General features: G+C 43.2%; 1 protein-coding gene across 2 annotated transcripts in view; it reads left to right on the forward strand.

Moving 5' to 3' along the window:
- Nucleotides 1-25,095, forward strand: part of LOC123760472 (uncharacterized) — a 53,360-nt gene that overhangs the window by 22,761 nt on the left and 5,504 nt on the right. For both annotated transcript variants that reach the window (XM_045746171.2, XM_069328862.1), the window contains exons 3-7: nucleotides 337-527; nucleotides 1,435-1,603; nucleotides 20,466-20,654; nucleotides 22,423-22,664; nucleotides 23,940-24,146. In XM_045746171.2, the coding sequence (XP_045602127.2) occupies nucleotides 337-527; nucleotides 1,435-1,603; nucleotides 20,466-20,654; nucleotides 22,423-22,664; nucleotides 23,940-24,146 (998 nt within the window). The remainder of the gene's footprint in view (nucleotides 1-336; nucleotides 528-1,434; nucleotides 1,604-20,465; nucleotides 20,655-22,422; nucleotides 22,665-23,939; nucleotides 24,147-25,095) is intronic.

Below are 25,095 nucleotides of genomic sequence, written 5' to 3' on the forward strand. Positions count from 1 at the left end.
TTGCTGGACTGATCAACCAGGCTGTTGGACGCGGCTGCTCGCAGCCTGACGTATGAGTCACAGCCTGGTTGATCAGGTATCTACATCGATCAGGAGCTGTCAATAAATGGAATAAGTTAGACGCAGAAGCTAATACTATTCAGAATTGTAAATGTAAATATAATACAAGCCCCATAAATGAGTCATTGCATTAACCTAAAAGTGTTCGGAAGGTGAGTCTAGGAGCCTAGCTCAACCTTGCAAGCACATCTAGATGAATACCTAGATGTGCTTGCAGAGTGTACTCATCAAGGTGAGTGCACACACCCACTGACCACTTCTCACTCACACCAACAGTGGGGGAACGGAGAGCCAAGCAACATCAACAGATGTCGCCAGTGGGAACAATAATGACACCGTCGCGGACGTGTCGGTGAGCGGCGTTCGAGGCCACAAGGGCCTGACTGTAGGCCTGGGCGCCATGTTCCTCATAGGGGAGATGGCTGGTGCCGGAGTCCTCAACTTACCCCGAGCCATCGCCAACACTTGTAAGTATTTCACTTTTGTCCTGTCATTGAGAGGTGTCGCTGGGGTACCCGGAGTAGGAACCGTTGTAGTGTAAATGAGTGTGAGTGTAGCAGTAATTGTCGTTGTTGCCATAGAACCAACGACAATAATAATAATTTACAGGAGCCGCAATGGATTTTCTCAATGATATATCACGTTACTGTGGTTTCTCTGTGAAATAATAATAATAATATTAGTAATAATATTAATAATAATAATAATGGAGAAACTTACCGTAGAAACAATGCCGTAGTGCTTGAATGAAGGTGAAAGAAAGACCAAATATATATGTGTAAGTGTATTACAACACAAATTTTCCGATATAATCTACGTCCTTTCTCAAGGTGCTGTATACAATGTCCTGAATCTGATACTCGAAGTTTGTGTTGATATGTCTGGCAGAGCGGCTCACTTGGCGTCCATCATTATACGTCTTTGTCATCATCCTCCCCAGGTCTCCCCAGGGACTCCCAAGGGACTCCCAAGGGACTCCCAAGGGACTCCCCAGGTCTCCCCAGGGGCTCCCAAGGACTCCCAAGGGGCTCCCAAGGACTCCCAAGGACTCCTCAGGGACTCCCCAGGTCCCTCTAGGGACTCCAAAGAGATGTCAAGTTTTCAGTAGAATGCTCAATTACCCTGATTTCAGGGAACTGTGGGCGGGGATTCGCGGAATCGTGGTTCCCACTCTGAGCACCACAAGGTCTGTGTTTATAGGAATTAATGAGACTGATTAATTTTGCTTCCTTATGAATAATTAACTAATTTCATTAATTCAAGAGGATTCGAACCCACACAGAACAAAATTATTAGTCGAAACAGTAACATTATCATCTATGTGTGTGTATGTCTCTCTCTCACTGACTGAAAGAATACTGTTGTGTCCCGCAGGGTGGGTGGGGGTGCCACTGCTGGTGGTGCTGACTGTGGCTGTGGGGTACTCCGGGACCAGGCTGGCGCTGTGCTGGGTGCTGCTGGAGGAGCGCTGGCCGGAGTACAACAGCCCCTGCAGGAGACCTTACCCGGCCATAGCCTTCCGGGCTCTCGGCAAACCTGGGCAGTGAGTAAAAAACCTAGTTGTACTTACCTAGTTGTGCTTGCGGGGGTTGAGCTCTGGCTCTTTGGTTCCATCTCACAACTGTCAATCAACTGGTGTACATGTTCCTGAGCCTTTTGGGCTCTATCATATCTACACTTGAAGCTGTGTATGGAATCAGCCTCCACCACATCACTTCCTAATGCATTCCATTTGTCAACCACTCTGACACTAAAAAAGTTCTTTCTAATATCTCTGTGGCTCATTTGGGCACTCAGTGTCCACATGTGTCCCCTAGTGCGTGTGCCCCTTTGTATTAAATAGCCTGTCTTTATCTACCTCTATCAATTCCTTTGAGAATCTCGTATGTGGTGATCATGTCCCCCTCTAACTCTTCTGTCTTCCAGCGACGTGAGGTTTAATTCCCGTAGTCTCTCCTCGTAGCTCATACCCCTCAGTTCGGGTACATAGTTTGATGGCAAACCTTTGACCTTTTCCAGTTTAGCCTTATGCTTCACTAGATATGACTTCATGCTGGAGCTACATACTCCAGGATTGGTCTGACAAATGTGGTATACAAAGTTCTGAATGACTCCTTACACAAGTCTCTTAAGGCCATTCTTATGTTGGCCAACCTGGCACATGCCGCTGATCTTATTCTCTTGATATGGGCTTCGGGGGACAGGTCTGGCGTAATATCAACCCCCAAGTCTCTCTCTCTCTCTCTCTCTCTCTCTCTCTCTCTCTCTCTCTCTCTCTCTCTCTCTCTCTCTCTCTCTCTCTCTCTCTCTCTCTCTCTCTCTCTCTCTCTTTGACTCTTGAAGAATTTCATCTCCCAAATGATACCTTGTATCTGGTCTCCTGCTCTCTACACCTATCTTCATTACATTACATTTGCTAACTACCATTTGTTCGACCATTCCTTCAGTTTGTTCATTTCTTCTTGAAGCCTCAAGCAGTCCTCCTCTGTCTTAATCCTTCTCATAATTTTGGCATCGTCTGCAAACATTGAGAGGAATGAGTCTATACCTCTGGGAGATCATTTACGTATATCAGAAACAGGATAGGTCCGAGTACAGAGCCCTGTGGGAATCCACTGGTGACTTCACGCCAGTCTGAGGTCTCACCCCTCACTGTAACTCTCTGCTTCCTATTGCTTATACACTGGAGCACCTTACCAGTTATTCCTGCCTGTTTCTCCAGCTTATGTACTAGCCTCTTATGGGGTACTGTGTCAAAGCTTTCCGATAGTCCAAGAAAATGCAGTCCGCCCATCTTCACATTTTTGCTTTATCTTTGTCACCTGATCGTAGGATTCTATCAAGCATGTGAAGCAAGATTTACCCTCCCTGAACCCATGTCGGTGGTTTGTCACGAAGTCCCTTCTCTCCAGATGTGCTACTAGGTTTTTTTTTTCTCACGATCTTCACCATCACCTTGCATGGTATACAAGTTAAGGACACTGGCCTGTTGTTTAGTGCCTCTTGTCTGTCACCCTTTTTGTATATTGGGACTACATTAGCCGTCTTCCATATTTCTGGTAGGTCTCCCGTCTCCAGTGACCTACAATACACTATGGAGAGTGGCAAGCAAAGTGCCTTTGCGCACTCTTTCAATACCCATGGTGAGATTCCGTCTGGACCAATAGCCTTACTCACGTCCATATCCAACAGGTGTCTCTTGACCTCATCTTTTGTAATTTCGAACCCTTCCAAGGCCGCCTGGTTTACTGCCACCTCTTCTAGCGCAGTGACCTCACCTTGTTCTATTGTGAAGACCTCATGGAACCTCTTGTTGAGTTCTTCACACACATCTTTGTCATTCTCTGTGTACCTGTCCTCACACGTTCTAAGTTTCATCACTTGTTCCTTCACTGTTGTTTTCCGCCTGATGTGACTGTGGAGTAGCTTTGGTTCGGTCTTGGCTTTATTTGCTATATCATTTTCATTCTTTTTCTCTGCTTCTCTTCTCACACTAACATACTTATTTCTGGTTCTCTGGTATCTCTCTCTCTCTCTGCTTTCTGGTGTTCTGTTATTTCTGAAGTTCCTCCACTCCCTTTCGTACAGTTCCTTTGCTTCCATACATGCCCTATTAAACTACGGATTCTTCTTTTGCTTCTCGGATTTTTCCTTTTGGGCCGGAATAAACCTGCTTATTGCCTCCTGACACTTTTGTGTGACTTAGTCCATCATGTCTTGTACGAACTTAGTTGTGAGTTCTGTGTCCCATGGTATATCCCTTAGGAAACTTCTCATCTCCTCATAATTTCCCTTTCGGCATGCCAGCCTTTTGTTTCCTAGTTATTTTCTTGGGGAGATAAATCCTAGTTCTACCAGGTACTCAAAGATCATTACAGTGTGATCACTCATTCCCGGTCTCTCTCAGAGGTCGTAAACCTTTATTGTTAACAACACGCACAAGGAGAGATCCTCTTCGTTCTATCGTTCCTCTTCGGTCGTGAGGTGTCTCAGTCTCCCATTGACGACCGAAGAGGAACGACCGCCTCCTTGTGTGTGTTGTTTACGATGAAGGTTTACGACCTCTGAGAGTGACGAACACGACCTTTGGGTGTATCTGCGCCTGGTGTCTGATGAGGTGTATGATGTGGCATCTGCGTAGTATTTGCGGGGTTTACGATGGATATCTGCGGGGGTATCTGTAGAGTATCTCCATTATAACTGATGTGTACCTGTATAGCGTATAGGATATATTCCCACGACCTCTGTGTCATCATCGTACTCTCGTGTGTTCTCAGCGAGTCATGTGACCCACTTAACCCCTCCCCCCCTACCCTCCAGTCTCCTCCAACACTCCCCCCTGCTCCCTACCTCCCTCACCCGGTCATTCAATATCACTCCCAAATTACACGACGATCAAAGCCGAACAGGTGAAGTCTCTCCTCTTCTTCTCTTCCTTCTCTCCTCTGTTTATCTCCTCTCCCTCTTATCTCTTCCCTCGTACCGTAATTGACATGTGGGAGGCAAATGAGCAGTTCTGTGTTGAGTTAATTGCCATCGTCACGACACAACAGCTATTCCACCTCTAATTGCCTCCCATTCCCAACAGACCTCTGTGCCACCCACCCACTCGGTCACCAGCCCTCTTTGCCACCCACTCCACCACCCACCCTCTCTGCCACCCACTACTCCATTCACCCTCTCTCCCACCCACTACACTACCCACTCTCTCTGCCACCCACTCCACCACCCACCCTCTCTGCCACCCACTACACCACCCACCCTCTCTGCCACCCACTCCACATCCCATCCTCTCTACTGGTAACCCACCCGACCTCCCATTATCTTTGTCACTCCCCCCCACATGCACCCTCTCCCCCCCAACGTGTCACTCTTTCTCACATCAATCAACCCTCCCCCCCCATCCATTCCCCCTCCCCCCCTCATCCATCCACCCTTTCCCAGGAACTATGAGCAGTTCGTCATTTATCTGCCGTGCGTTAGAGGTAAGGGAGGGAGGGAGGGAGGAAGAGACGAAGGGAATGAGAGAATGAATGAGGAGGTAAGTTAGGAGGCGAGCAGGGTCGAGAGTAGGAGGATAGGAGGGAAGGTAGAAATATAGGAAAGGAAGGTAGTGAGGGAGGAAAGATGAATGCCACACCTCAGACCAATAAGTAAGTTACTAATATGCGTGTACAATGAACAAATTGTAGTAGTGTAGTGTAGTGTACTGTAGTGCGTGTACAATATATATTCCTTAAGGATTTCAGTGAAACATGCTTGTAAATCAAGCTTACAATGCTGCCATCACAGAGGTAACGTGAGTCACAAGACAGCCGTTGTGGCTGATCTGCTTGTCCGTGCAGCGTTGCCAGCGCAACGCCAGCAAGCACAGACAATAAGCCCAAGACATCACCACCTCTCCGTCCCCGGCTCACTCCTTCACATAGACGGAGCAGCCAGCTCACTTCTGGTGCTCTAGGTAGCTTGACACACTCTGCTGCATGTATTGCAAGGTCTCCATATACTTAGTAATAAGGTCTACTACCAAGATATCGGTCACTGGGGTACTTTTCACCCACTGCTCGATTTCTAGACCTCAAAGGTCTGAGACTTGCCCATGGTTGGTGTAAGTATACACAGTAGCCAGTGTAGGAACACCTTACCCCAGACACACGGTGACTTACACTGTTCACCAGCCATCTTGAGTCTCAGCTAATGTTACCACTAAGACGTTCCTCTTACTCGGCGTTGCCACTACACTACACATCCCACTCTCTCTGCCACCCACTACACCACCCCACTATATATATATATATATATATATATATATATATATATATATATATATATATATATATATATATATATATATATATATATATATATATATATATATATATATATATATATATATATATATATATGTCGTACCTAGTAGCCAGAACGCACTTCTCAGCCTACTATGCAAGGCCCAATTTGCCTAATAAGCCAAGTTTTCATGAATTAATTGTTTTTCGACTACCTAACCTACCTAACCTAACCTAACCTAACTTTTTCGGCTACCTAACCGAACCTAACCTATAAAGATAGGTTAGGTTAGGTTAGGTTAGGTAGGGTTGGTTAGGTTCGGTCATATATCTACATTAATTTTAACTCCAATAAATTTTTTTTTACCTCATACATAATGAAATGGGTAGCTTTATCATTTCATAAGAAAAAAAATTGAGAAAATATATTAATTCAGGAAAACTTGGCTTATTAGGCAAATCGGGCCTTGCATATTAGGCCGAGAAGTGCATTCTGGCTACTAGGTACGACATATATATATATATATATATATATATATATATATATATATATATATATATATATATATATACATATATATGTATATATATATATATGTATATATATATATATATATATATATATATATATATATATATATATATACATATATATGTATATATATATATATATATATATATATATATGTCGTACCTAGTAGCCAGAACTCACTTTTCAGCCTACAATGCAAGGCCCGATTTGCCTAATAAGCCAAGTTTTCATGAATTAATATATTTTCTCTAATTTTTTTCTTATGAAATGATAAAGCAACCCATTTCATTATGTAAGAGGTCAATTTTTTTTTATTGGAGTTAAAATTAACGTAGATATATGACCGAACCTAACCAACCCTACCTAACCTAACCTAACCTATCTTTATAGGTTAAGTTCGGTTAGGTAGCCGAAAAAGTTAGGTTAGGTTAGGTTAGGTAGGTTAGGTAGTTGAAAAGCAATTAATTCATGAAAACTTGGCTTATTAGGCAAATCGAGCCTTGCATAGTAGGCTCAGAAGTGAGTTCTGGCTACTAGGTACGACATATATATATATATATATATATATATATATATATATATATGTCGTACCTAGTAGCCAGAACGCACTTCTATGCCTACTATGCAAGGCCCAATTTGCCTAATAAGCCAAGTTTTCATGATTTAATTGTTTTTCGACTACCTAACCTACCTAACCTAACCTAACCTAACTTTTTCGGCTACCTAACCTAACCTAACCTATAAAGATAGGTTAGGTTAGGTTAGGTAGGGTTGGTTAGGTTCGGTCATATAATTACGTTAATTTTAACTCCAATAAAAAAAAATTGACCTCATACGTAATGAAATGGGTAGCTTTATCATTTCATAAGAAAAAAATTAGAGGAAATATATTAATTCAGGAAAACTTGGCTTATTAGGCAAATCGGGCCTTGCATAGTAGGCATAGAAGTGCGTTCTGGCTATTAGGTACGACATATATATATATATATATATATATATATATATATATATATATATATATATATGTCGTATCTAGTAGCCAGAACGCACTTATCAGCCTACTATGCAAGGCCCGATTTGCCTAATAAGCCAAGTTTTCCTGCATTAATATATTTTCTCTATTTTTTTTCTTATAAAATGATAAAGCTACCCATTTCATTATGTATGAGGTCAATTTTTTTTTATTGTAGTTTAAATTAACGTAGATATATGACCGAACCTAACCAACCCTACCTAACCTAACCTAACCTATCTTTATAGGTTAGGTTAGGTTAGGTTAGGTTAGGTAGCCGAAAAAGTTAGGTTAGGTTAGGTAGGTTAGGTAGTCGAAAAACATTAATTCATGAAAACTTGGTTTATTAGGCAAATCGGGCCTTGCATAGTAGGCTGAGAAGTGCGTTCTGGCTACTAGGTACGACAAATATATATAAATTTTGCTTTATTAAATATGTATTTATGTAAATGCTGATTTAACGACTTTATCATCGTCTTTTGTATATTTTGAAATAAAATTAAATATTATTATTCATTATTTGTATTACAGTAGTTACCTTCACAAGGTAGACACAATGTAGGAACAGTAATGGAAAGTTACCCAAATGTGGCTTGGTACCTCCGTAGAGATTACTGCTTTCTGTAGAATTCGTTTTGCATCACCTAGTTAGCTTTTTTGACACAGTGTACTCCACTTCATATAGTCTAGGGTAGCTGCACTAATGCAGATGTACCTAATGTATTAATAAAAAAAGTAGATTTTATCGCTAGGTGTTCTAAAGTCATCAGGGCTTGAAGCTTTCATTTGATAATATACAGAGTCGCCCCGGGGAAGGGAAGGGAACTATCACGGGAGAGTGCCAAGCCATTACGATTATAAAGCACTTGGAAAGGATCACGATAATGATTTGGGATGGGATAGAGGGAAAGGAATTGTGCCCAACCATTTGGACGGTCGGGAATAGTCTCCCCAGCTTAGTGCCTTCTTTTGATAATAACTTACTTTCATTTAATAATTACTTACTCCAGGGAGAGAGGGAAAGGAAAGTTGGAAAGAGAAAGGTAGGATGGAGAAGTAAGAAGGGGAAACTATAGGGAACGGTAAGTAAAAAGGGGAGTATAGAGAAGAGGAATGAGAAAGACGAAGATACGAAGAAGTGAAAATAAGTGAGCTATCGAGGGGGGAAATAAGGTGAAAATTATGAAGGGAAAGACGATGAGAAGATGGAGAGAGAAGGGCTACCTACCTTGTGTCTACCTTGTGTAGCTTCCGGGGATCAACAACCCCGCGTCCTGGTCTCCAACCAGGCCTCCCCTGGTGGTGTAAGGCAGGGAAGGAAGATGGGCTGGGTGGGAACTGGCACCTTCATTATTAAAGGAATGTGTTGATGCGTGTGACGTGATGACAGTGTTCGCAGGTGACGTGCTTGTCTGTGTGCTCGTCTAGTTGTGTTGGTGGGGGTTGAGCTCTGGCTCTTTGGTCCCGCCTCTCAACTGTCATCAACAGGTGTACAGATTCCTAAGCCTATTAGGCTCTATCACATCTGCATTTGAAGCTGTGTATAGAGTCTGCCTCCACAACAACACTTCCTAGTGCATTCCATTTGTTAACTACTCTGACATTAAAATAGTTCTTTTTGACATCTCTTTGGCTTTTCTGGATACTCAATTTCCACCTGTTATTCCCTTGGGCAAGTGCCCAATGTGTTAAATAAATTGTCTTTATCTACCTTATCAACTCTTCTGTGAGTCTTGTATGTAATGAACATGTCTCCCCTAACTCTTCTGTCTTCCAGCGATGTGAGGTTTACTTCCCGTAGTCTCTCCTCGTAACTCATACCCCTCAGCTCGGGTACTCTTGAGGCTGTTGGCATATCTCTGAACCTTCTTCAGTTTAGTCTTGGGCTTTATGAGATACGGACTCCATGCTGGAACAACATACTTAAGGATTCGCCTGACATATGTGGCATTCAAGGTTCTGAATGATTCCTTACACAAGTTTCTACAAGCCGTTCTAATGTTCGCCAGCCTGGCAAATGCCGCAGATGATATCCTCTTGATTGGGCTTTAGGAGACAGGTCTGGCATGTTATTAACCCCTAGATCTTTCTCACTCTCCGTTTCTTAAAGAATTTCATCTCTCAGATGGTACCTTTTATCTGGCCTCCTACTCTACACCTATTTTCATTACTTTACATTTGCTTGGGTTAAACTCTAACAGCCATTTGTTGGAACATTCTTTCAGTTCGTCCAGGTCATCTTGAAGCCTCAAGCAATCTTCCTCTGTTTTAATCCTTCACATAATTTTGGCATTGTCAACAAACATTGCGAGGAATGAGTCTATACCCTCTGGAAGATCATTAACGTATATCAGAAATAGGATAGGCCCGAGTACAGAACCCTGTGAGACTCCACTGGTGACTTCACGCCAATCTGAGGTCTCACCCTTCACCGTAACTCTTGGCTTCCTATTGCTTAGGTACTCCCTTATCCATTAGAGCACCCCTACCGCTAACACTTGCCTGTTTCTCCCACTTATGCACTAGCCTTTTATACGATACTGTGTGAAAGGCTTCTTGATAATCCAAGAAAATGCAGTTTGCCCACCCTTCTCTTTCTTGTTTAATCTTTCTCACCTGGTCGTAGAATTCCTTTAAACCCGTGAGGAAAGATTTGCCATCCCTGAACCCATGTTGGTGGTGTGTCACGAAGTCCCTTATTTGCAGATTAGCTACTAGGTTTTTTATCATGATCTTCTCCATCACCCTGCATGGTATTTCCAAAAGACAATTTCTTTTCAATTCCAACAATTTCCAAAAGAAAGAAATGAGTTGCACTGACAAATAGGAGATAAAGTTTATGGATAACAGGCAGAAGTGCTTACAATTGATGAGTTAACTGTCGACCTTTTGGTACTCTTCCAAGTAACCGGCTCGGGTCGTCGTCACTGCAAATGAGTTTTAAATGGAGTTGAAGAGAGAATCATTCAACTGGATCCATTTCTGTCACCATAATACTCTTGGATCCTGCCTCAACTTATCGTCAATAACACAGCCGCGTCGATATCAAAAAGTTTTCCAGTAGCTTTCCGGAGTTTTGAGTAGTCGTGAAGATCTCGGTGTAATCCAATTGGATATTGCACATCGGTTTCGGAGACACATCTCGCTTGTCGTTTATGCCCAGACTCGTAAAATGGTTTGGCGCGAATTGCCAGCGACTTCCTGAGTAGTCTCACAGTTACCAAACAAATCAACATTCATAAACAGACTAAAACTCCTGTGTGCTAAAGTAAAATCAATAAACACTCGTGAAACTTACTTGCAAGTACAAGAAGAGCAACAACCAGTACACTGCTACAGGAAAGAGGTTTAGTGGGTCCATTTTCGAGAAGCAGGTGATCCGACGGTGCTACCCTAGTAGTGCTTACTTGGTAGTGCTTCAGACATCTTGAGGCTATATTGAGATGATTTCGGGGCTTAGCGTCTCCGCGGCCCGGTCCTCGACCAGGCCTCCTTTTTGTTACACATCCTCAGAAAGCAGCCCGTAGCAGCTGTCTAACTCTCAGGTACCTATTTACTGGTAGATGAACAGGCGCATCAGGGTGAAAGAAACGCTGCCCATTTGTTTCCGCCTCCGCGGGGATCGAACCCGGAATCTTAGGATTACGAATCCCGAGTGCTGCACACTCAGCTGTCAGGCCCCCCTACATAGTGCTAGATGCTGTCGCCCGAGCACTTCTTATTCTCTGATTCTTGCTTTATCCTTTTATCATGTCCCGTCCTTCTGGCCTTGCTATCTCCAGTTGTAAACTTCATTACGAAAAATTCCAAGCTTTCTCAATTTTGGAATTCTTAGCTTGGAATTCAAGCTTATGTCATCCTCGTGCGTCGTGAGGAATTTGTTTAATTAAGCTCCTCACCAGTTATGCTCCATCCTCAAACACAGCAAAATAAGTTGACCAGTCGATTGTGAGTCTCTCACAATCGACTTGAGAATGGTCTAGGACGGACCGAAACGTCGTCGTCCCTTCACCTTCTAGTGTGTGATCTGGTCACCATACTTCAGCCACGTTATTGTGACTCATCGCTTGCACAGCAAAATAACATCTTGCCTCCTCCGATAGGTCTTTCTGTGTGTAGAAGCAGTAGACGATCACGTACTGAGCCTGGACCTGATCAACCAGGCTGTGACTCATACGTCAGGCTGCGAGCAGCCGCGTCCAACAGCCTGGTTGATCAGTCCAGCAACCAGGAAGCCTGGTCGACGACGGGGCCGCGGGGACGCTAAGCCCCGGAAGCACCTCAAGGTAACCTCAAGGTAGATAACCACTTCCGTCCACCAACACATTTCCTCGCTCATTATTATCATCTGCTTCCTGTCTGCCAGGTACTCTTTTTACCCAATCTAGTACATTCCCAACATACAACTTTCTGGTCCCTTTTTCAATACCAGTTTGTCATGAGAGAGACAATGTCAAGTACGTTGACGATTTAAGACAAAGCAATCCACCCCGTCCAGCCTCGCCTGCTTTATCTCGGCGAGTCCGTCGTAAAACTTTATAGGACTCGTCAGACTCTACTTGCCCCCCTCGAGGAACGTGCTGCCTCTCAGTGTTAATGTTTACCTTCTCCATGTGAGGAGGCGGGTGAGGGAGAGCAGCAGGCGCGAGAGTTGTGAGAGTGATACTTGAGGTAAGGGGGAGAGGAGAGAGGGAAGGATAAAATAAAAAAATGAAGGAGAGAGTTAGGAATGAATGATGGTGGAAGGGAGTGGTGGAATGAAGGAATGAGAGAAGGAATAATAGAAATGGTAAAAGAGGTAAGGTAATTATCAGGAAAAAGTACTAAGCAATTACGACATTATTGAAAGGGAATGAGCGCTGGTAAGTAGAGATTGGAGGGAAGAATGTAGGAAGGAACGATAAAAGTGTGAAAGGGAGAGATAAAAAATGAAAGGAAGAGGAGGAATTCCTGAAAATAAAGAAGGAGGGATGGAGGAAGAGAAGAAATAAATAGAGAGAAGGGAAAGGAGAAAGAGAGAGGAAGGAAGGGAGAGACAGTGAAGGGAGGGAGGGGAGAAAGAAAGAAAGAAGAAGGGGGAGGTAGAAAGAAAGAAAGAAAGAAAGAAAGAAAGAAAGAAAGAAAGAAAGAAAGAAAGAGAGAGAGAGAGAGAGAGAGAGAGAGAGAGAGAGAGAGAGAGAGAGAGAGAGAGAGAGAGAGAGAGAGAGAGAGAGAGAGAGAGAGAGAGAGAGAGAGAGAGAGAGAGAGGATGGGACGGAAGGCTGATCAAGACACGAGACAAAATGTATCGACGCTGAGAGAGGTTTGGTCGTCCATGGCAGGTCACACGAGGTCGTTGACCCGGCCAACGAGGCCCCGCCGCCAGGTCTTCCCAGTGGAACCAACCATTCATCATCACCTTTAGTCATGCTTGAACCAACATCACTGAACGTGTCGCACGCTGAAGTAAACAGACTCAGACACACACGCTGGTAAAAAAGAGCTAGACTCAAATACACACACATAGACACATACACGTGGGCGGCAGAAACATACACATATAAATGAGTACAATGACATATATAGATGGTCGTCAAGCCCTTCAAAATGATCTTGCCAAAACAACAAGATAGATCAACACATGGCAGATTGAATTCAATTTAGATAAATGTCACATGATGGAATACGTCTCAGGTGAAGACATTCCTCACACAACCTGCAAACTACTGTAAAAAGACGTTAAATAACTCGGAAAAAGAATGTGATATATTAGTGGCAACACTGGAACCCCATAAAGTAAACAGTTATTTTTACTAACGTTTTAAAAACATTATAGTTACGTAGTGCGTTTGCTCAATGTTGTACATAGAGAAATAGAAACGATTGAACTTTAGTTACAAGAATAATTAAAAATCCAAGAGGCAAAGGGAGCAAAAGGTCATCAGCGAAATTGAGAGAAATCCGTAAATACTTTTTCTGCTATGCAAAATCTAGAACAAAAACTACATACAGTATTGGGCCCCTGTGAAGGGGAGATGGAACTTTTACAGATGACAACAGAGAAATGAGCGAAAAACTGAGGCAACAGTACCATTCCGTTTTCAGTGAGCCCTTAAACACACTGAAGACTGATAACACAAATAAATGCTTCAAAAATGGGATTCCAGCATCAAATCATGTATCAAATGTCACCCCTAACTCTACTTGATTTTGAAGAGGTTAGATACTGGCATTATCCCTAACACACTAAAAGCAGCAGAAATACAACTACTCTATAAAGGAGGGAATAAAGCGGAGGCAAAAAATTATAGGCCGATAGCAATAACATCACACGTCATAAAAATCTTTGAAAGAGTGATAAGAAGTATCACAGAAGACACGGACTCACGGCGTCTACATATCCCTGGTCAACACAGCTTCAGATAAGAGCGCTCTTGCCTATCACAGTTTCTGGACCACTATGACATGGTCTTACTTGCCATGGAAGACGAACAAAACACTGACGTTATATACATAGATTTTGCAAAAACCTTCGACAAATGTGACCATGATGTTATTACTCACAAAATGTGTTCAAAGGAATCACCAGAAAAATATTATGAAGGATCTAACATTTCTTAACAGAACCCAGTGTGTAATAGTCAACAAAGTAAAATCCAGCCCATCAACCGTGAAGAGCTCAGTCCCCCAGGGTACTGTGCTTGTTCCCGTACTTTTTCTCATCCTTCTATCAGACATAGACAAGGACACAAACCATAGTATCGGTTCATTCTTTGCAGATGACACTATGATTTTTAGGAGAATAGGCAAAATAGAGGACACAGCAAACCTTCAGACTGATGTTAATCAGGCCTTCCAATGGGCTACATAAAATAATATGGTATTTAATGAAGATTAGTGCCAGCTCCGGCGCTATGGAAAATTTAAAATATAAAAACGGAAACCACGTACAAAACGCAGTCAAATCATACCATAGCAGTGAAAAGGATTAGGGTGTAATCATGGCAGAAGACTTTACCCTTAAAGAACGCAATAAAGTAGCCGTCACAACTTCAAGAATAATGACAGGTTGGATAATAAGAATCTTTCAAACAAGAGATGCCTTACCAATGATGATACTTTTCAAGACGCTAGTGCGCTTTAGAGTGGAGTACTGCTGCACAATGACAGCCCCATTCAAAGCTGGAGAAATTGCTGACCTAGAGATGGTGGAGGGATCCTTTACTGCTAGAATTCACTCAATAAACCATCTAAATTACTGGGACCGACTCAAAAGCCTTATTCTTTATTCTTTAGAGCACAGGCGGGAGAGATACATAATAATTTACACTTGGAAGATATAGAGGACTGGTCCAAATCTGCACATAGATATGACATTACATGAGACCATGAGGCATGGCAAGATGTGCAGAATATCCCCGTTGAAAAGAAGAGGTAAATAGACCCTCTGAGAGATCTCTATCAACATCAGAGGCCCGAGACTGTTCAACACATTTCCACTACACATAAGGGGCATAACTGGCCCTCACACTGTTCAAGAGAGAACTCGACAAACACCTCCAAAGGAAACCTGATCAACCAGGCTGTGATTCATACGTCAGGCTGCGAGCAGCCGCGTCCATCAGTTCTTGTTGACCAGACCATCAACCAGGAGGCCTGGTCAAAGACCGGGCAACGGTCTTTGAGAACACGTCAATGACATTTTTTTTATGAGCGTACCCTACATATACCAATTTAAAAATTGATATTAAATCCATTGATGGAGAAACGCTTACGAACTTGCTCATGACACACGTGAGACCCAAATTAGAATGTGCAGCAGACACGTGGTGTTCTTACCTCAAACAACATATCATATAACTGGAACTGGTGTAAAGACTTGATGCTAAATAGCTCCCAGACCTAAAACTCAAGAGTAACGAGGAAAGACTGGAGGCGTTAAACATGCTAAAGCAAATAAACAAAAGAGGAGATATGATTACCACATCCAAAATCGTGACAGTAATTGATGAAATGGAATTTTTGAAACAAGTAACTTCGAGAACAGTAGGACACAAATTCAAGCTCATGAAAGTACCGATATTTAGTAGACAATTCTCTTTAACGAACCGCCTGGTAGACGGATGGAATAAAACAAGTGAGAGGTGTTGGGTGCCATAACCATAATAAGCTTCAAACTGCACATAACAATGTTTACTGATAAGGGAAACTCTCAAGCGTAGCTGTCGTCTATAATTACACCCTGGTTATTATACTTAGGTAATTACACTCAGGAAATCACAATCAGGAATTTGCACTTACACACGTGCGCACGCAAGCGACCGCACGCACACACACGCACCCAGGGGACCTCGCGGCTGAGTGGACAGGGTTCGGGGATGGTTGTCATAAGGGCCCGGATTCGATTACCGGCCGAGGCAGAAACAAATGGACAGTTTCTTTCACTCCGATGCCCCTGCTCACCTAACAGTAAATAGGTACGTGGGAGTTATACAGCTGCTACGAGCTGTGTCCTGGGGATATGTACGCACCTAGTTGTACTCACCTATTTGTGCTTGCGGTGGTTGAGCTCTGGTTCATTGTTCCCGCCTCTCAACTGTCAATCAACTGGTGTACAGGTTCCTGAGCCTACTGGGCTCTATCATATCTACACTTGAAGCTGTGTATGGAGTCTGCCTCCACCCCATCACTACTTAATGCAGTCCATTTGTTAACTATTCTGACACTGAAAAAAATCTTTCTAATGTCTCTGTGCCTTATTTGAGTTCTAAGTTTCCACCTGTGTCCGCTTGTTCGTGTTCCACCCGTGCTAAAGAGTTTGTCTTTGTCCACCCTGTCAATTCCACTGAGAATTTTGTAGATGGTTATCATGTCTCCTCTTACTCTTCTGTTTTCCAGGGATGTGAGGTTCAGCTCCCTTAGCCTTTACTCGTAGGTCATACCTTTTAGTTCCGGGACTAGTCTGGTGGCATACTTCTAAATCTTCTCTAACTTTGTCTTGTGTATGGACTCCAGGCTGGAGCTGCATACTCCAGGACTGGTCTTACGTAAGTGGTATACAGGGTTCTGAACGATTTCTTACACAGGTTTCTAAAGGCAGTTCTTATGTTGGCCAACCTAGCATATGCCGCTGATGGTATCCTTTTATTGGGGGCCTTTGGGGACAGGTTCCGTGTGCTATCAACCCCCAGATCTTTCTCTCTATTTGTCTCTTGCAGGATATCACCTCCCAGATGGTACATTGTGTTCAGCCTTCTGTTCCCTTCGCCTAATTTCATTACTTTACACTTTCCTGAGTTGAACTTTAGTAGCCATTTTCACACGAATTTTTTTTCCCACACGCACTTTTTCACACATATTCGCACACACACTTTAGTGTGTATTCACCTAGTTGTAAACATAATACAACTAGGTGAAATACAGGTACACAACAAGACAGCTTGAGGAGCGCGAGTTGTATTTAACGTGCCGAGATAAAGGCAGATCCTACACTAATTGACAATTATAATACATTCGGAATTGGTAATTGTACTTCTACACGAATTGACAATTAAATCATAAAGAAAATATGAATTATAGCACAATAGGATACCGGTAATTACAATACATCAGGGAATTGTTATTTACAATAAAGTATGAAATAGGCAAGTGCAATACTTGAGAGAACTGACAGACACATCTTCGTGAGTCGTGTCGCGCGGCTCCGACGTCAAACTTGCAGTTGCAATTTAAAATTCATTTTTACTTTTCCCTTTCACTTTTTCTCTCAACTTTATTCTCGTCTCCGTTTTGGGGATCATAAAAATTGCCAATTACAGCGCGACTGAAATTGTCAGTTACAGTACACGAGAAAATTGACAGTCAAAGTACTCAACAAAAAAGCAATTGTTCGCAGTGAGGTCCGTGGAGAGCTGGGGCCCGGGTCACTAATACTTGTCCGTCCTGGAAATTAAAAGTGACGAGCGTGGGGGGGGAAAGGGATATATAGCCATATATGTGTGAACTCACCTATAATAACCCACCTAAATGTCCTTGCAAGGACAGCTTCAGCTCCTGGGTCCCGCCCTATTTACTATGTATCATATTTCTGGCTCTCCTTGTAGTTCATTCCACTTGTTGGCTACTGAGGTAAGACGTGCTTCCTGACATACTTCCCTATGGTTCATCTGAGGTTCTAGCGTCCATCCATGCCTTCTCTCCCTATACCCTATGCAGTAAATCCCTATTTAGCAGTAAATAGGTACAAGGGAGTTAGACAGCTGCTACGGGCTGCTTCCTGGGGGTGTGTGTAACAAAAAGGAGGCCTGGTTGAGGACCGGGCCGCGGGGACGCTAAGCCCCGAAATCATCTGAAGATAACCCTGTTCATGATAACCTTAATTTTTTCCCAATTTGTCCTTGCCTCTTAAAAATTGTATATTGTGGTGACGGCTTCTTTTACCCTGTGTGGATAGGTCTAGTTTCACGAACCTTTCCTGTTTATAGTTTAGAACTGTTTATAGTTTTTCTTTGTGCTGTTTATAGATGGGGGGGGGGGCTTCCCAGCGCGGGAAGATATCCTAGTGCCGGGCTACGTAAGTGGTGAACAGCTTCGTGAGAGCATCCTTCTACAGGTTCCTGGACGCTTTAAATGTTCCCCAGTTTTTAATACGCCGATTCTGTTATTCTATTAATGTGTGTGCTTCTGGTGACAGGGTTGGGGTTGTTTATTGCCGGATCTTTTACTTGTTGTAATTAAAGCACTTATCTTCTCATTACCTCGAACATTCCCCGAGGCCTGCTAGTCACACCAATTTGAAATGTCATTGCTTAGCATTTGTCTGGATTAAAGTCGAGTAACCGTTTTCCAGACCATTTTTGTAGTGCTTTAGGTACACTTCGCTCATTCTCTAGTTCTCGTGTGATCTGATTCGTCTCCTTTATATGGTGGGGATAACATTGACATGGCGGGTATAACATTGTAATGGTGGGCATAACGTTGATATAGTGGGTATATCACTGGCATGGTGGGCATAACATTGACATGTTATGTCTTTAACATCTATCACAAATATTATGACAGAATTGTCACCTTTAATGCTTATATATTTTCACCTGAGGTATTGTGACATTCTCTTCACTTTTTTAGTTATTTCACCCCACTCTAATATTTAACATTTCTTTACTAATATTTGCTCCTTAGTCAATTGGTATTTTAGCACGTTGAAAAATAAATCCGCTTGTTTCTCAAGTTTGTCCATAGCCTCGTGTGTGAGACAGTGTTGAAGATTTTCTAGCAGCTCAGGAAAATGCAGTCTACCCTTCCTTCTCTTTCTTTCTCGATCTAGTGTTAAAGCTCTAGCTAGATATACAGGCACACCCTTCCTTGTGTGAACCCAAACCAAAACCTTGCCAAAAGATTTATCAGCTCTCTGTGTATCACTAGTCTTCCGATTAATGTGTCTACTGTCGGACCATACTGCTTATACACGTCAAAAATACAGATCTGTAGTTTAGTGTCCCTTCTTATATATGTGGGTTTGAGAAGAGTCTTCCATCTGTCTGGTAGTTTCCCCTCCCTGATGAAACATTGTAGATTACCGAGGTTTGCTTAGAGCAACATCATCAGCGCAATTTTCCCGAGTGGAAGGGTAATTGGAAATGTGGACGGTAATAGTTCAAGAAATGTCTCAACTGGAGGAGAAGATCGCTTCACATATGTTGATCACGTTTGGTAAAAAGGTTGATGATATCTGATGACGGTATAATTTGGGTGGTATCTTTGTGTAGGCAGAGTAGGAGTGTAATTGAGTGATCCAGTTTTGTGAGTGTAACGGAATTTGTGTGTCGTCTCAGTGTAGTGAGTGGGATTGTATTTGTGTGTCGTCTCAGTGTAGTGAGTGGGAATGTATTTGTGTTTCGTCTCAGTGTTGTGAGTGGGAATGTATTTGTGTTTCGTCTCAGTGTAGTGAGTGGGAATGTATTTGTGTTTCGTCTGTGTTGTGAGTGGGAATGTATTTGTGTTTCGTCTCAGTGTAGTGAGTGGGAATGTATTTGTGTGTCGTCTCAGTGTAGTGAGTGGGAATGTATTTGTGTTTCGTCTCAGTGTAGTGAGTGGGAATGTATTTGTGTTTCGTCTGAGTAGTGAGTGGGATTGTATTTGTGTGTCGTCTCAGTGTAGTGAGTGGGAATGTATTTATGTGTCGTCTGAGTGTAGTGAGTGGGAATGTATTTATGTGTCGTCTCAGTGTAGTGAGTGGGAATGTATTTATGTGTCGTCTCGGTGTAGTGAGTGGGAGATAATTATTTTCGTTTTTATGTATTCCAGGGACAGTTTTTGAAGGAAGATGTAAGAGTTGGCTGAGAGGATTCAGGGTTCAGTGTTGTTACTGAGATAAACTGTCCTCTGGCAGTCCCTGTGAGGCGATGGATGAGGAGTGAGGTCTCCTGGTCCTCATCATGAGAAAAATAATAAGGGATAAGGAAGACAAAAGACTGGGGCTATTTTATGGACATTTTGTAGGCTGATATGTTTCATGTATCTGTGGGACGTGAAGATAGTGACACAGTCTGAGAGTTGGATTATCTTCCTGGTTTAGTTTACTCGGAGGGTGAAAATATGATGTCAGTTAAGAGAGGTTAGACGCGTATGCCAGTGGGGCAATATTACTGAAGATGTGTGTCGTGACAGCCTGAAGCAACGGGGTCGTTGAGATTCCCTATGACTAGTAATGTCTTGTGTATAGACCTTGTCCAGTTCCTGCGACGGCGTTGGAATCAATCGTATTGACGTATGCCTTTCCATTGGAGACTTTCAGCGCCGTGGAGAGGGGGGACCTGCTGCCTGGGTTCTCAGCTTCTCCCCCGAATCAACCTACCCTAGCTATGCGCCCTGGTGAGGCCACTCCAGACCGACAACCAGAGCGCAACTCCGTAGTCTCTTGAAACTGATGGATGCCTACTAGACCTTGTGAATTTTTCTGTTTGACTTGTTATGCAACTGAGAACGGAAATTATTAATGAATACATAAATATAAGCCATATATAATAAATTCCCTGTATATCTGTTTGTGACTGCCTCTCTGGCTCACTCTCTCTCTCTCTCCCTCTCACAGAATCGTAACAGAGGTAGCACTCGGGCTGACGTTGTTCGGGGCTGGCACTGTGTACCTGCTGTTGGCCTCGCAGTTGATACGAGACCTGGTGGGACAGCTGATACCCAGCATCACTGAGTGCGCCTGGAGCCTCATCATCGGCTTGTCACTCATACCCATCAGCTGGCTTGGCACTCCCAAGGATTTCTGGTGAGTAATTGACACTGTTAGGGAGCAGGGAAGTAGGTGGGATAGGGAGGGCTTATTTATACGTGTTGGTCTGTGGTGCCAGAGGTGGTATTTGCTTTACTCGTCATCATAATCAAAGAGAATATTTAATTCTTACTCATTGGTTCACTCATTTAATCTTTCATTCACTGACTTCCTCATTCGCCCACTCGCAGTCACGCACTTACTCTCACAGTACTTTCACTCAATAACTCATTCACTAACTCATTTACTTACTCATTCGTAACTCATTAACAACCAATCTCATATATAATCTCACTCACCGATTGATAGAATGTAAAATGCAAATACAGAATATCCTTTACCTCAATACACGGGAAACTAAACAAAATCAACTAGAGAACGACCCTTGGAACATGCCTTCTGGCCTTGTAATCCTTACAGAAGCTGCGGAGAGCGAGAGATTTGTGTCGCTCCAGGGATAATTAGCTTCACGACAGGAAGATGCAATATATTATATTTAAATCGTTCCGAAGATGTAGAGGAATATTCGTATATTATCACGATTTTGTTACCACCATGATAACTACCACTGCTGACATTTTTACTAATAAACCCACGGCTGACATCACCGTAACATTGACGATATACTTTTCACCGCTGCTAATACCGGCACACTTAGGTGACAATAGCTACGAACTCCGCACTGTTGACACCACCGACTTGCCTCCACAATGCCACCGACCCCACTGCTGAAACCCCTAATACCTTACCTCCTTTACTGCCACCACACATCAAAGACTTCAAGGAGATAATATAGCGCTGGTCTGCTTATGAACGGTGTGTGTGTGTGTGTGTGTGTGTGTGTGTGTGTGTGTGTGTGTGTGTGTGTGTGTGTGTGTGTGTGTGTGTGTGTGTGTGTGTGTGTGTGTTCACCTAGTTGTGCTTTGGGGGGTTGAGCTCTGCTCTTTCAGCATGCCTCTCAACTGTCAATCAGTCAACTGTTACTAACTACTACTAATTTGTTTTCACCACACACACACACATACATCCCCAGGAAGCAGCCCGTAGCAGCTGTCTAACTCCCAGGTACCTATTTACTGCTAGGTAACCGATGTGAAAGAAACTCTGCTCATTTTGTGTCTGCCATGACCGGGGATCGAACCTGGACCCTAGGATTATGAGTCCAGACCTCTGTCCACTCAGCTATCGACCCCTGTACTTATCTAGTTGTGCTTCCGGGGGTTGAGCTCTGACTCTTTGTTCCCGCCTCTCAACTGTCAATCAACTGATGTACAGATTCCTGAGCCTATTGGGCTCTATCATATCTACATTTGAAACTGTGTATGGAGTCAGCCTCCACCACATCACTAGGTGATGTGGTGGAGGCAAATTGTCAACTACTCTAACACTGAAAAAATTCTTTCTAATGTCTCATACCCAAGGGATGGGTATGGGGTTCAGTAAAGAAAAAAATTGAATTGGTCGCCAGTAATCACAAGGGAACAGTGTGCCAGGGTAAGGTCACATTCAGGCGGCGAACCCATGACCAGCCTATGTTGATTCCGTACGCCAGACCATTCCCTCTGCCAATTTGGGTGGGTCTAGCCCCAAGCAGATGACCACGAGCTTTGAACTGACACATATATATTCAAACACATGTTCCTTGGATTCATACCCTGTTTTTAGCACAACAGTTGCATTTTTTACGGAATGACAGATAGAAAAAACAGGCTCCAATGATCCTCCACAGCGATCAACCCTTTACTGTCGTCCCCCCTTTCCCTAGGCCTGCGTCGGTCGTGGCGGTGTCGTCGACGTTCTTGGCCTGCCTGGTGGTCATCGGGGTGGTCATCGCCCGCAGGGACAACTACGACCCCGCTCTCTACCCAGCGCCGACCTTCAACTCCTTCTTCCTGGGCTTCGGTTCAATCCTCTTCGCCCTCGGGGGAGCCTCCATCTTCCCTACCATCCAGAACGACATGAGGGTCAGGTCGGAGTTCCCTCAGTGTGTGATCATCACATTCTTGGGTAAGTGTGGGCAGGAGGGGGTAGTTGTTGATGTTGATGGGGGTAGTTCTTGATGTTGAGGGGTAGTTGTTGATGTTGAGGGGTAGTTATTGATGTTGAGGTGGAAAAAGAGGAAATGTTCACAATGGACGCCAGTAGTACAGGGGGACACGGATGGAAGCTTGGAACTTAGATGTGTCATACAGATGTTAGAATGTTTTCTTTTAACGTAAGTAGTGTGAAAACGGAATAAACTAAAGATCCAGGTTGTAGAGGCCAACTCCATTCGTAACTTGGTAGGTATGATAACGAAATAGGTCAGGAGCTGCAGTAGACAATAGGTGGCTAGGAAAGCGGGGTCCAAGAGCTAGAGCTCGATCCTACAGGCATAAAAAGGTGGGTAATAATAGATGAGAACGCAACCTTTAACAAATTAGTAATGTTATGCTTTTAATTATATTTTTTTATTACTATTATCAATATTGTTGCAGCCTCTACACCATTCACTTCTCTCTCTATACAATTAATTGTCTCTCACTTTCACACTTCCTCTTCCTCTCTCTTTTTTCATTCACAGCCTATCTCTCCCTTCTCATTCTATCTCCCACCCTCACTTTCTTTGTGAGTGTTTTTTCTGTTCCTCGTTCTCACTTTTCTGTTCCTCGTTCTCTTACTCTCATTTTTGGTCTTACCTGTGTTTCTCACTTTCTATGTGACAAACATAGAAAGTGTTTCTCTCTTGCACTCTTACTTTATGTGCGAGTATATATCTGTTTCTGTTTCACTTTAAGGTTCTGTGCGTCTGTCATCCTCTCACACTCCTAATTTCTCTCCTTTCTCTTGCTCACACTTTCATGTTTTGATTGCCTTCTTTTCCCATTCTTCTTTCACTTTCTGTACGTGTGTCTATCTCTCACTTTCTCACAAACTTTGTCTCTTTTCCTCTCTCACCATCTCAATTTCTATCCGTCTCTCACACTCATACTTTGGGTCCTCCACTCTCAAATCCTCTTACTTTCTCCACCAATCACTTTCACGCTCATTTTCTGTCACCGCATCTCTCACACACTGCCTGTGTACGCACCTATTTGTGCTTGCGGAGGTTGAGCTCTGACTCTTTGGTCCCGCCTCTCAACCGTCAATCAACTGGTGTACAGGTTCCTGAGCCTACTGGGCTCTATCATATCTACACTTAAAACTGTGTATGGAGTCAGCCTCCACCATATCACTTCTTAATACACTCCATTTGTCAACCACTCTGACACTAAAAACTGTCTCTCTGTCTCTCGCCACCAGTGCTGCTGGCCCTCTACCTGCCCATGGTGACTGTGTGCTACGGTGTCCTGGGTGCCAACGGTATTCACGACAACATTCTCCTGGCGGTGTCCGGCTGGGCGGTCACTGTAACCCAAGCCTTCCTCTTCTGCCACTTCATCTTCGCCTTCAGCATCATCGTCAACCCTCTCAACCAGACTCTGGAGGGGCTCTTCAATTTGCCAAATAGTGCGTGTTGCCTTACGTGAGATGAGGGGAGGGGGAACGAGGGGCTTGTAGGATTAGGAGGTATAGGATAACAAGTTCTCTTGTTGATTGGTCAGTAGCTCCCGCGGTGACCTTAATCACCCACCAGAGACCAATAGGGCCTCAGCCCAACGCCTCACCAGAGTGGCATGCATGAATAACAGTATGGTCTTCGATTATAATGGTCTTAGTGATATGCATAATACGATGCATAATAATCATCTGTGAGTTTCGCAATAGAAGACGAAATAGTCATATGTTGACGGGGTATTTTATTGTCACAGAACATGGCTAGGATACCTAGACATAGGGCCGGAATAAAATATTTATAGGATTAATACCTAAAAATTTGTATATATATATATAGTCAAGAACTGTTCCTGATAAAACTTATGGAATATATTTATATTAGAGGTAATTGAGTTCTTTATATGTAGCTCAAGCTGCAGTGACCAATAGTCTTTGATACCACACTCATGCCAGTTTCTGTCGCCTAAAAAAATATTTGCCTTTAGAATCAAAATTTTTGTTTCCCATTCCCGTAGCCAACGATTTTCCAGGTGATCTTAGTCTGTTCATTTGGACTGGTTGATACAGGGATGCCCTCGCTGTTTGCAAGGTTAGCGTTCGATCCCAGATAGTTTTTATGGTTGGGCACGGATCCTTCACACTGTTCTCATATCCCAGATCCTTATTCTCATATCCCAGCTCCTTGTCTTCATATCTCAGCTCCTTGTTTTCATATCTCAGCTCCTTGTCTTCATATCTCAGCTCCTTGTTTTCATATCTCAGCTCCTTGTTTTCATATCTCAGCTCCTTGTTTTCATATCTTAGCTCCTTGAGTACATATCTCAGCCCTTTGTCTTCATATCCCAGCTCCTTGTCTTCATATCCCAGCTCCTTGAGTACATATCTCAGCTCCTTGTCTTCA

Source organism: Procambarus clarkii, chromosome 22 (genome assembly GCF_040958095.1).
Source record: "Procambarus clarkii isolate CNS0578487 chromosome 22, FALCON_Pclarkii_2.0, whole genome shotgun sequence".
NCBI lineage: Eukaryota > Metazoa > Arthropoda > Malacostraca > Decapoda > Cambaridae > Procambarus > Procambarus clarkii.